Source organism: Thalassophryne amazonica, chromosome 11 (genome assembly GCF_902500255.1).
Source record: "Thalassophryne amazonica chromosome 11, fThaAma1.1, whole genome shotgun sequence".
NCBI lineage: Eukaryota > Metazoa > Chordata > Actinopteri > Batrachoidiformes > Batrachoididae > Thalassophryne > Thalassophryne amazonica.
In genome coordinates, this window is record NC_047113.1 from 30,265,539 (window position 1) to 30,279,980 (window position 14,442).

Here is a 14,442-nt window from a genome sequence, read left to right on the forward strand (position 1 = left end):
ACAAATGATCATTTTAAGCTACCACCGACAACACCAGTAGCTATTATTATTATTATTGTTATTATTATTATTATTAAGTAGTAGTAGTAGTAGTAGTAGTAGTAGTAGTAGTAGTAGTAGTATGGATGCTTTTTTCCCCACTATGTATTCTTTCCATGGTTTCTCATCGAATAAAGTCCAAAATGCAAGAGGACAAATGTAGCTAACCAAGGCGCTGTCCGTGGTGCTGCAAGACACCACAAACGATGTAAATACTTTCTGTTCTTTATCCACATATTTCACAAGAAGACACTCCACGTGTGTTCATGAATGCTCATATGATTTCACTGATATGATCTGGGGTGGATCTTGGAGAAATGGAAAAGATGCACCACAGTGGAATGTCACTCACAAAGACCAAGAAAGACTGACAGTATAGGTCTGCGTTTAAAGAAAATACTTAGATGCTGTCCGTGCTGCTAATAATGACAGGTGACGATTGTAACATGGCAAAAAGGAACAAGACACAAGCTAAAGAAACACCAGCCTCTCTGACTAAATTGCTAACTCACCTCTAGAGGAGAGTCTGGTTCATCCAGGATGTTCTTTTCACTCTGTATCCGCTGCATGGTTCCTGGAGAACTGGGGTCCATTATCAGCACGTTCTGACTACCAGCTGTGCCGAACTTACAGTTACTCCTCTTTCTGGAGTCAGTCGTCCTGCACACCTCGTAGTTGTACATGTGTGGCATAGTCCCTGTCCCCAAAGTGTCTGAGTAACGTGGTGGATAATATGGAATCACCGGGAGACTGGAGTGGTACAGGATACAAGACTGTCTCCATCTGTAGATTTTCACTGATATAATAACCACTAAACACGTGATGAAGAGAAAGGAAACTACAGCCAAGCCAGCACTAAGTAAAAAGTCAGGTTGTCATTGTACTCCTTGTCGTGCGTAAAGTCAGTGAACTCCGACAGCACTTCAGGGTAGCTGTCCGCCACCGCCACATTAACAATGACTGTAGCTGAACGAGAGGGCTGCCCGTTGTCCTCCACGAACACAGTCAGTCTTTGTTTGACAGCATCTTTATCAGTGACTTGGCGGATAGTTCTTATTTCTCCATTCTGTAAACCCACTTCAAACAGCGCCCTGTCTGTGGCTTTCTGCAGTTTATAGGAGAGCCAGGCATTCTGACCAGAGTCCACATCAACAGCCACCACTTTAGTCACCAGATAGCCCACATCTGCTGAACGAGGAACCATCTCAGCCACCACAGAGCCTCCAGTCTGGACTGGGTATAGAACCTGAGGGGCGTTGTCATTCTGGTCCTGGATCATTATTTTCACAGTCACGTTACTACTGAGTGGAGGGGAGCCTCCATCCTGCGCTTTGACGCGAAACTGGAAGTCCTTGATCTGCTCGTAGTCCAAAGAGCGCACTGCGTGGATGACTCCACTATCAGCACTAACTGACACATATGAGGAGACGGACACTCCGTTAACAGAGGAGTCCTCAAGTATGTAAGAAACACGCGCGTTCTGGTTCCAGTCAGCGTCTGTGGCTTTCACTGTGAATATAGAGAGGCCTGGTGTGTTGTTTTCTACAATGTAGGCCTCATATGAGCTCTTCTCAAAGACAGGCGCGTTATCATTCACATCTGAGATCTGTAAGGTCAGAGTGACGCTGCTGGAGAAGGAGGGCACTCCCTCATCATAGCAGGTCACTGTGATATTATACTCAGAGGATCTCTCTCTGTCTAACTCACTGTCTGTTATAATACTGAAGAATTTTTTTGACGTGGTGGAAATTGAAAATGGAATGTTGTCGTTAATAGAACACTGAACTTTCCCATTTTCACCTGAATCTGGGTCTTGAATATTCATCATCGTGACAACAGTTGCGGGCTGAATGTCCTCTCTAATTACACTTGATTTTGACATGACATTTATAGTGGGTACGTTGTCATTCATGTCGATTATTTCCACTATGATTTTACAGGAGTCAGTTAGTCCTCCTTCATCACTGGCCTGTACATGTATTTGATATTGCTGCTTCTTTTCAAAGTCAGTGCTCCCGATTAATATAATTTTCCCATTTGCTTTGTGTATATCAAATATTTCAGATGCGCCATCTTTTGAGTTTAATATTGCGTAATGTACATTTCCATGACCTCCCTCATCCAAGTCAGAGGCACTAACTGTTATTATTGTCGTTCCGACTGGCGAGTTTTCTTTTAAGGTCGTCTTGTACAATTTCTGCGTAAAAACTGGGGGATTATCATTTGCATCTAACACGTTTACATTTATTTGTACGGTTCTAGAGAGCTGCGGTTCACCACCGTCTAATGCTGTCAACACAAGAGACAAATGATCCTTTTTTTCACGATCTAAAGCATTCTGTAAAACCATTTCTACCATATTGGTTCCATCAGCTTGATTTTGAAGTCGCAAAACAAAATTGTCAGTTGGTTGAATCGAATAACTCTGAAGACCATTCACGCCGATATCCAGATCAATTGCTTGTTCAAGCGCAAATATTGTTCCCGCAATAGCTGACTCGCTTATTCTGAATTTCATCTCACCTCTTTTGAAAATCGGGGCGTTGTCATTCACGTCTGTAACCTCGACAGTGACGCTGTAAAATTCCATCGGATTCTCCAGAATAATCTGAAAATGCAGAGCGCAGGGCGTCGTCTGCGCGCAGATCGCCTCTCTGTCTATTCTCTCTTTGACGAGGAGGACTCCTTTTTCATTATTCAGCTCGACGTATTCCGCTCGGTCTGTCGTGTAAATACGAGCTTTACCCAATTTGAGTCTTTTCACATCTAAACCGAAATCCTGCGCAATATCACCAACAAAAGAACCTTGTGGCATTTCTTCTGGAATGGAGTAGGTGATTTGTCCGCGCACTGAGCACAGCGAGAGAACAGAGATTAACAGCAGCCGTCTCATTGTTCTGTTTCTGTTGTCTTTCTCCTTTTGCAGAAAATAAAGAATTATATCCCCATTCGAAATGTGGTCAGAAACGATCCTTTGGATGGTGTCAGCTTGAAGAAAAATGAACGCAGAGGTATTCAAAAAAGGAGGCGGTTCTGAAATGAATGCTGTCTTCTGATCTTCGTGCGTTAATTTGTTCTTTCTCCGTCGCTCTGTCCCCCCCCCCCCCTCCCTCTTTCTCTCTCTCTCTCTCTCTCTCTCTCTCTTGTTCTTTCACTGATTGGTCAACACCGCCCCCACAAGCTCAACATGTGAAACTGCAGATTCTAAAAGACAATTTCCATACAGGTGTTTTGATCGTGAGTCAGAAAAATGCAGGACAATTTCGCTATCACAAGTTGCTTATCAGTAAGAAAAAGGTGTGATTTCTTCATCCTTTTAATGTACCCCTTTCTGTTGCATTTATTATTATCATTATTATTTTTATTAATATGTTTCATGTCACCGACATTAATGAGCAAAGCTCCTCACCATCTTTGCTGTGAGATATGATAGATCTTACCATGTCATTTAGGTCCTTCAGACTTTTTTCTAGTTCGTGTTGTAAACTTAATGTTTAAAAAATGAAGGTCATATTGGTCCATCAGACTTTTTCCAGTATAATTTAGAGTTAGAAAAAAAAACCAAAAAAAAAAAAAAACAAGGACTTAGTTTTAGATTTTTTAATTCCTTTGATTTGATTAGAAACTATAATATAAAATTGACAATCACAGCTGTGTGGATGATGACAGCCTTTCCTCAATAGATAATGTAAGAGTTAAAATTTTGATTATTCAGGGTAGGGCAATTTACTTATCTTACATGTAATTTATATGCTAGATAGTCACTGAATGACCCCAAGAGCTGTCAAGGTGCGCGCCGCTTCTCGGGTTAGCATTTCCAGTTTCAGTGTTGACTATCCACTGAATTTTAATGAGATCTGCTCTATTGTTGCTCCAGGAAGAGTTCAACATTTGGCGTTTCCAAGTCCAGTGTCGACAGAACATTTGGCATTTTCAGTTCCGGCATCTCTCTACCATAGAGCAAGCTTGCGCTGGTGCATGCAGCATTATTATTATTATTTTAGACTTTAGCCACCAGGGAAGAGTTAATGGAGTCACAAGGTCGCTGGACAGTTTTTTTTTTTTTTTTTTTGGTGATGCCAGTACTTTTGCTGGAGAAGTCTTTAGGTTCCAGTCTTTACGTTCCAGATGGTTCCTGTCTTACTGTGTGGCTGTGAGACATTGACACTAATCAGTGACTGAAGGTGATAACTGGATGTCTTTGGTATTACAGTAGATCTCATTGGGTACCATTAGAATTGCCTTGTGTCAAATGAATAATTGTTGCATTTAAGGAGACCCAGGTAAGGTATATCACTTGAGTCATGAGGGAATATCAGCTTTGACATTTTGGCTATGTGCCACACTTCTGGGCATGATCCAGGAAACAGGTGCCTCAGTGACCCCAGCTACTGGAAAAGGGCAAGATGATCCCATTGTTTTACCTGGCTGTGGTAGACAGATGCTACTTTCAAGTGGTGGGGATGGAGTGGTTGCTATTCAAGATTCAAGGTGGTTCCATGGTCTGGTTTGATGGATGTGGTATGGCAGATGTTTCCAGAATTGACATCACCAAAGTCTACAGCGAGATTACGGCAAAGATTTGTTGGACTTAAATATGCCTAAAGCCTGATGTCTCTTTCTTGTGGCTTCTGTCTGCTCTAGGTTGTTCCCACTGTCACTCCTGGCATGTGAACTTGACTCACGGCACTCAGTTAAGGAATCACCTGTCTCCAGATTTGACATAATGCTCGGGGACCTGGAATTATCTCTCAAGAGGCACTGGTTCTCACTAAGCGTAAAGATCGAGAGTAGTTATCACACCCCCTTTCCAGATAAAGTCCATCAGGCAGGCCACACAGGCACCAGCTGGTTTAAATTTTTTATTTAATTCCACATCAGCGGTGTGATGTGGTGCACCTCGCACTGTGTTCCTGCTTGAAAGACACCGTCGCATGCATGAACCCTCACACCGGGATCATGCACACCTGCCCATTGGTGCGATGTTTCGTGGTGCGCTAATTCGAAGTGTTTCGCACTGTTTGCTGTATTTGACCAAACTTCGCACTATGTGTGAAGGGGCCCTAAAGAGTGCATTGTGCATGGCAGTAGTATTTAAATTGCCTTAAAAGTGTCTGGGAACAATTTTTGATGACCATCTTCAACAGAATCTGAATGCAAATGGAATTATGAAATGTGAACAGCAGAGAATTCACCTTTTCGGTGAACTGAGTTTGTTTTTGACAACTAACATTTATTTAAAATTAAAAATATTTTTATTCTGCCTTTATTTCCTGGTTAACCCTTTTACAGTAAGAGCCTAACCATATAAACATCACTACTAATGTCAGTTCAAAGATGCACAAGTAAAACATAAAGAACTGAGTTACTGTATAACCAGAAACTCGCTACCTAAAAATCAAGGAACATTTGAGTGTCTTCATGGTACACTCCTTTCAGTCAGTTTTCTTGGTTGAGAGAATTTTGAGTTGTCACGCTGTATGTTGTCTGCTGCTGTCCACCTCGTATCAACCATCACTGTTAACTTGCATCAGCACAGAGACAGAGTACACACAGACATGGACAAACAAATTGTGTGAAGCACACCTTAACTTATTCACACCAAATAACAGGTAACAGGTTACTTTATTTACACCCATAGGTAGATTTGCTTGCAGCCAGTGAGGTAAACATCCAACATCCAAACCACATACAGGAAACACACTGTTACAACACATATTTGACATAAAGTTATGTTTCAAATAAAATACCGTTAAAAATAATTAAAAATAACTAAATAAAAGTAAAGGTAAAGTGCTCAAGGTTCCAACGAGTCCAGCAATTTACAAAGAACAGGTCACTAAAAGGCAGTAAAAATCCATGTGCAATAGCTGCAACTGCTTATTCAGTTCAATGATAGCAGCAGGAACAAAATTGTTTCTGTTCCGCTTTGTTCTACACCTTGGGATTAAAAACCTCAGGCGGGAGGGAAGAAGTTTAAAGTTATCGTGCAAAGGGTGGGAGCTGTCCTATACAATAGAAGAAGCAATCCAATGTTAATTGCTTCTTGTACAGGGAAGCTGGATAGAGCTGTGACTCCCCAATCAGCTTACTGGACCACTTCACTATCTGGCTGAGGGAATTCCTCTCCTATAAAGACTTTTGTCCAAATCATGCCACCAGAGAAAATGATAAAATTGATTCAACAAAAGCATGGTAAAACATCGTCATAATGGTTTGGTCAATATGAAAGTGTGCAAGTTTCCTCAAAACAGTACAGGTGTTGATTCCCCTTTTTACATACTGCTTCAGAATTAACTCCAAATTTCAGCTTTGAGTCAATAATTGTGCCAAGGTATTTATCTGATTGCACATATTCTATGGGAAATAATACAATTCAAAATGTCTTTGTCTCTGTCACATTTCTCTCCTTCTCACTGTCTTAGTTCAGCCAGCCTTTACTGGTCATCTCCTCCTTTCGTAGCTGGTTTGGATGTTTCTGTATCAGACTCATTGCAGGCCACGTTATGCCTGAAAGAGAAACAATATCTGGGTAACTGAACAAGTGCTTGTGGGTGCCAAAGTTGTTGGCACTACAAGATAGTTGTTCATTGTTAATACTTAAAGATACAGTTGGATTAAATATAGCTATCAGAAGAGATTGACTATAAGATGCCTGATATTCTTATATTCTTACAGAAAGCAACTCAGAGCAGAGACAGGACTCAGCAAGAGACAGCATTCTTTACACAAAACAAACAAACAAAAAAACATGTTAAGTTTAAGTCATGATAATCCAATGAACTCAAATCAAAGAAGCAAAATATGGGTTGTGGTGCAGCACTGTGTATATCAATGTGTACAATGAACCAAAAGAGACTATAAATTGTCTGATTTTGCTGAAAATAAATATGAAAAATACCTAATTACACATATCATAAAGAAATTTAATGTAGACAGGTTAGGCATAGGTATAGGACCTAGTAAAAGATACACTAAGAACATTTTTACAATTAAAAGTAGAGACATGAGGCAGGCATCACATAGCTGTTTATGGGAAGATTGTGGCACAACAGCCTAGCGCTGCAGACAAACAGGACACTACTGTTCTCGATTATGCTGCAGGTAAAAGAGATGAAAATCGAAAATTATAACACTATGTTGCTTCAAACAGCAACAGTGGATACAAAATGAAGGGGAATGGACTGCAGAGGCCATAGAATCTACGTAGTGAATTAAAGAGATCACTGTCTTTTCATAGGGGCATTTCCAAATGGAACTACCATGGCAACACCATCACCTGGATCTCCAAGATAATTGTATAGGATAACAAAAGAAAGGTTGAAGAGTTTGATATCTGTCACACTCTACAGAAGATGTACTTGATCACACACGGAGGACAGTCCTTCTAACAAATATTAGGCCAATCTTGAATCCAAATTTGTTGAGGATTTTGATAATGTTCATAATCTTTGAAGCTACATATATGGCTGACATAAGCAGTCAGACATACAGTATATCACTCAGAAAGTGACGTCTGACATCTTAATCAATCAATCAATCAATCAATCAATCAATTTTTTTTATATAGCGCCAAATCACAACAAACAGTTGCCCCAAGGCGCCTTAAGAGAAGATTGTAAACCATTTGAGCATGACAAGGTTGTGTTTGGCATTTTCCCAGGCCCATTCATACTTTCAGCTCAATAATGCAAATTTGCGCATTCATAATCTCACTTCATTTCGTCATGGAATCATGAAAAGTAAATTAATCTATGGTCCGTGATACCATCACGAAAAGCGACACATGTTTGTGAAGGGAACACAAATACATTTCATGATGGGAGCACGAAATGTGGGGTAACACAGGGGGAGTGGGGGTTGTGGGGTTCTTGTTAGGGTGAGGAGAAGGGAGAGGTTTAGGTTAGGGTCAGGGTTAGGTGAAGGGGTAGGGTTAGAAATAGTAAAATTATAAAACCAAACAAACAAATAAAAGCATGACTGGGTTCCTGTGGATGACTGTCTAGACATTTAAGACAGATAGTGAATACTCAGTTTGTAACAACATCAGTGAGCAAGATTATGCTGTACTGATGAGATGCATCTTTGCAAATGTATTTCGAACTCTCCTAAGGTGAAGAAATCATGCAGGGTTGCTTGATGAAGTGCATTAATGATTCAGACACAAAAACATTATTCAGGGTTCTTGGATTGCTGAGGAGACAAACCCAAACTGATTTTGTATATCAAGTAAAACTGCTCAACCTGCAAAAAGAACAATAGTTAAAAAAACAACAACAACAACAACAAACAAATAGGTGTCCGCCAGGTGTCTATTCACATTTTTGTTCATCTCAGATTCCTGACCCCATTGACTGTCAAAATAAAGTGCTTGTTCCATGGAATGTGGGAAGGAGAAGAGAGCTCAAATGAAGAAGTGCCAAACTTTTTGACTAGAAGGTTATAACTTTGGAGTTTTTTTTTTTCTCATTGTATTCTTTTTGGGGCAACTCTATAAACATGGCAAACTGTTTAGCAGTCTACCTGCAGAGAGGAATATGGGATGGACTAACCACGAAAAGTCAAGTCTCTTAGTCTAAATCAAGAGAATGATGCTCCTTCATTTGAAGATAATGGATTTTTCAATGGAGTTGGAGTTTGATGAAGTTCCATGAAAATGAAAGGACACAAATCAAACGATGAATGTACTTACTAATAATGCTGTACTGGATACACAATCCTTCTCAGATGTGAAAACAATTTTTAGCAAATGCAGTAACAGAATGAGTCCCTGATAAATCATGGTCACATTGTAACAGCAAAATAAACCAAGCACATCCTCCAAACACATGTCCAAAGGTCATAGACAGAGCTGGCAGAGACCACTATGTGGGTGAATAAACTCAATGTTTTGACATCATCTGGTCTCAATACTGAGGAATATAACTGTTTTCAGGAAATTGAAGTAAAGCCTGAACTCCAACCTAATCACCAGGTCACAAAGAAATGCCACGGCAACATTCTTCATAAATATTCTCCTTTCACACACATGCAATAATAAGAACAATTCAATCGGAGGTGTCAGATTTGTGCAGACAGAGATTTGTTGTGGCTTTGAAGAGATTTAAGCTATGAGTAGATTGGACAAGATGATCTCTTCAGACAATACCAAAAGAGGTGATCACCATCTGCAGGAGCTGTAGATTGTGGAGTGAAAAAAAAAATTTAAAAAAGTTTTATGAAATATAGTATATAATAGGAAATTATATCATATTTAATAGTATCATTAAACTATATTTTTTTATATAATAGTAGACAAAATATAGCCAGCCTGTAGCTGTTTACTTCAACCACACACACACACACACACACACACACACACACACACACACACACACACACACACACACACACACACACACACACACACACACACACACACACACACACACACACACACACACAGTAAGCCATCTATGAAAACACAGTGAATACATTACAAATGGGAAATTGCCTCAACAAACCAAAAAGCACATTGAAGTCCTGACTTCGCTGTCCATGGTCCTGATGGGCAGTGAACAGACCAGTTTGGTTTTAAATGACGGAACTAGTTTCACAAAGAATTGGGAGCAGGTTTACACTGCAAACCCACCTTTCTACATGTGATTCCAGTGATTAGCACAACCCAAAGCAAGGCATTCATTCGTGAAATCACTTGTTGATGAGACTGGCAGCAAAAAACCTTTCCCTTTATAGAACTACAATGAGACTGCAGGAAATGAGAGGCTGAATGGATGAAACATGCTTCAGACAGTTCAAATTTCTTTCAGTGAGTCTTGCATTAACTCAGAGATGCTGTGATTTCAGTATTAATTAAAACAGAATGCAAGCTGACAAAATTACTAAGGGTGTTGTTAAATGAGAGAGAGAAAGAAAGAGACAGCAAGAGAGAAAACATATTGCATAGTATTAAAGCTTTTGATCATGAACCATAATTAAGATGCAATTAGCAAAAATATATTCCTTTAAATGGATAAATATTGCTGATAAAATTGTTTTTGCACAGTACAGCCCACTCATTTCAACATTTTAAAACCGGAAATGTGTTAACACAGTGTTAAGCTGCTTCACTTAAAACAAACAACAACTTGTTCTACAATGTACGTTTTGTCAAACTCATAATTCATAATCGACTAGAGGAGGTAGTAGTGCACATACCTCATGTGCACATGCCAAGGTTTAGCATTGCCCTCAACCATTTTAACTCCAACTGATCCAGGTCAAAAACTATTCAATTTATTTATACAATTCTAAATTACAACATAAGACACCCCAAAGTGTGACAGACAACCACATAAGCCCAATTAAGTGGCAAACTGGTTCAAATATAATCCACTACTTAGCATAACAGCAAACTGCTTTATGATAAACTACACCTAAAACTAACACTGACAGTATTAAACTAACACTGCCAATGTACATATGGTCCTAGAGTGGTCCTAAGAGTGGGACCACATGTTCACTGTCAGTGTTAATTTAACACTGGTGATTTTACTGTGTAGTGTTGATACATGTAAATGAATAAATAAATTAGGATTTACAGCAAGACTACACATGAAACTTTAAAAGAATAAGCAACCAAGGTTGATGACACAGCAATTTCACACCAAGGATGCAAATTATATCACATTTGTACAAATACAGGAGGCAGGTATGCAAACAAACTGATGACCTTTTGCTTTTTTGTGGGGCTCACAAAGCCAAATACATCCATCAAACACTGCTAATGGACATTGTACAACATAATGAATATTCCAATTTATAAGATCACAGCTGCAGTAATCTCAGGAATTTGAAACCACAATATAAATGATCACTCTATCAGTCATGTTACCAAAAATCTTACTTGACTTTGTGCACCCTGCACACACACATCTGAGAAATAGCTACATACTTGGTAGGACACATGGAACATGATTCTAACTGAAAATGTATTGGGTTCTTTTGTTCCTCATGCTCCACACTCCAGCAGTTTCTCACCAACGTGCAAGGTTGGGTAGGATTACTTTGAAATGTAATCCAAAAGTAATCAGATTACAAGTAATCCAAATGTATGTACATACACACATGTAATCCACATGTATTCTTTCAAAGTAATCCTACCCAACTTTGCCTACATGGTATTGATAATCTCACTGATATGCAAAAACACAGAAAAATGAACAAAACAGAAAATGTAGCCTTAATGGTGGCAGTAATTTAGATATTTGACTAGTTTTGTTAATTATTTTGATTAGCACAACACGAGAAAATCCCAGAATGCAACTGTGCAGAATAACTGCACATTATAAAAAAGGTTAACTAACCTCTAGAGGAGAGTCTGGTTCATCCAGGATGTTCTTTTCATTCTGTATCCGCTGCATGGTTCCTGTAGTACTGGGGTCCATTATCAACACGTTCTGACTACCAGCTGTGCCGAACTTACAGTCACTCTTTCTGGAGTCAGTCGTCCTGCACACCTCGTAGTTGTACACATGTGGCAGAGTCCCTGTCCCCAAAGTGTCTGAGTAACGTGGTGGATAATATGGAATCACCGGGAGACTGGAGTGATACAGGATGCGAGACTGTCTCCATCTGTAGATTTCACTGATATAATAACCACTAAACACGTGATGAAGAGAAAGGAAACTACAGCCAAAGCCAGCACTAAGTAAAAAGTCAGGTTGTCATTGTACTCCTTGTCGTGCGTAAAGTCAGTGAACTCCGACAGCACTTCAGGGTAGCTGTCCGCCACTGCCACGTTAACAATGACTGTAGCTGAACGAGAGGGCTGCCCGTTGTCCTCCACGAACACAGTCAGTCTTTGTTTGACAGCATCTTTATCAGTGACTTGGCGGATAGTTCTTATTTCTCCATTCTGTAAACCCACTTCAAACAGTGCCCTGTCTGTGGCTTTCTGCAGTTTATAGGAGAGCCAGGCATTCTGTCCAGAGTCCACATCAACAGCCACCACTTTAGTCACCAGATAGCCCACATCTGCTGAACGAGGAACCATCTCAGCCACCACAGAGCCTCCAGTCTGGACCGGGTACAGAACCTGAGGGGCATTGTCGTTCTGGTCCTGGATCACTATTTTCACAGTCACATTACTGCTGAGTGGAGGGGAGCCTCCATCCTGCGCTTTGACGGCAAATACAATCTGTTTGACCTGCTCATAATCAAATGACCTTACTGCATGTATAACACCTGTCACAGCATTTATTGACACAAAAGACGAAATTGGGCTGCCACTTATCTGCATGTCCTCCAGCAAGTACGAAATTTGCGAGTTTTGATTCCAGTCAGAATCTCTGGCTGTCACACTGAATATTGACATCCCAGGAACATTATTTTCCACAACAGAAGCAGAATAGTTTGGTTTCGTAAAAAGAGGAGTATTGTCATTTACGTCAGAGATTCTTAGGTGTAAAGTTGTTCCAGTAGAAAGAGGAGGAGACCCTGAATCTGCGGCAGTTATAGTTATATTGTATTCAGACTTGGTTTCTCGATCAAGTGATCCATCAGAAATTAGATTATAATAATTTGTTAAAGATGACTTTATCTTAAATGGGAGTTTAGAATCTACTGAACATGTTATTTGTCCGTTTCTTTCCGAGTCGGCATCTTTAACATTGAAAACAGCTACAGTTGTGCCAGGAGGCACATCTTCCGAAATTAGACTGGAAAAAGACATCATATTTATGACTGGAGCATTATCATTGATATCGATTACCTCAATAACAAGTTTTGCAGTATCGCTCAAACCACCCTGGTCTTTTGCAATCACTCTTATTTCATACTTAGAATCTTTTTCGAAATCTATATTGGCAGCAACAGATATTTTCCCAGACACACTGTCAATTGCGAATATATCATCAAAGCTCCCTTTGATGTTCGAAAAACTGTACGTAACCAAACTACGTGACCCGCTGTCAGCGTCTGACGCATTAACAGTGGTTATGTAAGTACCAATCGGTGAATTTTCTGTTACAGCTGCGGTGTATAGCGACTGATTAAACACAGGAGGATTGTCATTGATGTCAAGAACATTTACGTCTATATTTATTGTGCCAGATCTCTGTGGTGTTCCGCCATCTACTGCGATCAGCTTTAAAGACAAATGCGCATTCTGTTCTCTGTCTAACGGCTTCTGTAAAACCATCACAGCAAACTGTACTCCATCCGAGCTCGAGTGTTGTTTTAAAACAAAATTATCATTCGCGGACAAAACATACTTTTGCAAGCTAAAAATTCCCACATCAGGGTCGTATGCGTTTTCCAAGTCGAACTGCGATCCTGCTGCGGCATTTTCACTGATTTCTAAATGAATTGCGTCATTTTTGAATGTCGGCGCATGATCATTAACGTCTATTATTTCCAGGACTACCCTGTGCATTTCAATTGGACTTTCTAAAATGATTTCGAAGCTCACGCTGCACGGCGTGACGTCTCCACAAAGCTGCTCCCGATCGATTCTCTCATTCACGACCAGAACTCCTTTGTCTGTTTTCAGCTCCGCGTACTGGTTGTTGTCTCCCGTGACGATACGGGCACGGCCAGAATGCAGCCTTTTCAGATCCAAGCCGAGGTCCTGCGCTACATTACCGATAAACATCCCTTTCTTCATCTCCTCCGGTATTGAGTAGCGGATCTGACCTCTGATGGTGGAAAACATGAGAGCAAAAAATAGCAGCTGCCACGGAGGTGGCGCGCACAATCGCCATTTCTCGCCTCGGACCTGGCTCATCCTTCCGTCGAGAAGAATGAAGGCCTAAATAAAATTAAATCCCAGTGAAGAAAAAAGAATCCCCAATGCTGTATGGGTTGATATATTCCAGTTCAAAAGCACAAAGTGCAATTTTCTTTTTCAGCAAAAGACGGATATTTCACAGCGAGTCTCCATATATCCTTCAAGCCCCTCCTTGAATTCAGAGGAGAGGGGAGAAAAAAAAATCCCTTTTCTTCTCAACAACATAACCAATCTGTGTTTTCCAAACCAACAGCGTCCCTTAGAGCCCAAAATAGGGAAATGACCGCAGTGAATGCATGGAGGATTGAAATATCATCTATCTAAAATATGTTATTTTGGAATAGCAAGAAAATTAGCAGACATAAGAATTATGCCCAACGTGTATAAGTACATACCCCCAAAAAGCCAGAAAATAAAACATGCCAGAAAAGTGCTGAAAGTAGAAGCAGCATCACGTGGAGTGGAACTGTCTGGCATGCAGTGCTAAAAATCCTTTTAAACGATTCAACAAATTAAATGATGATAAAACTGAAGGTTATATGCATAATATGAATAACTATAATAGTTCAATGACAATACTGAGAAAACCTAAACAGCAGAGGGCATCATTTGCACGTGCTTTCAACCTAACAACG

At 40.1% G+C, this 14,442-nt stretch overlaps 2 protein-coding genes and 1 pseudogene across 17 annotated transcripts in view; all 3 read right to left on the reverse strand.

The window, feature by feature from the left end:
• LOC117519820 (protocadherin gamma-A11-like) overlaps positions 1-14,442 on the reverse strand; it is a 911,360-nt gene that overhangs the window by 228,527 nt on the left and 668,391 nt on the right. The window lies entirely within an intron of this gene.
• On the reverse strand, positions 532-3,056 carry LOC117519847 (protocadherin gamma-A2-like). Its single transcript, XM_034181120.1, is given in 2 exon segments — positions 532-889; positions 892-3,056. Coding segments are annotated over 2 exon segments (2,388 nt in total). The 5' UTR covers positions 2,933-3,056; the 3' UTR covers positions 532-542.
• On the reverse strand, positions 11,376-14,021 carry LOC117519838 (annotated as a pseudogene).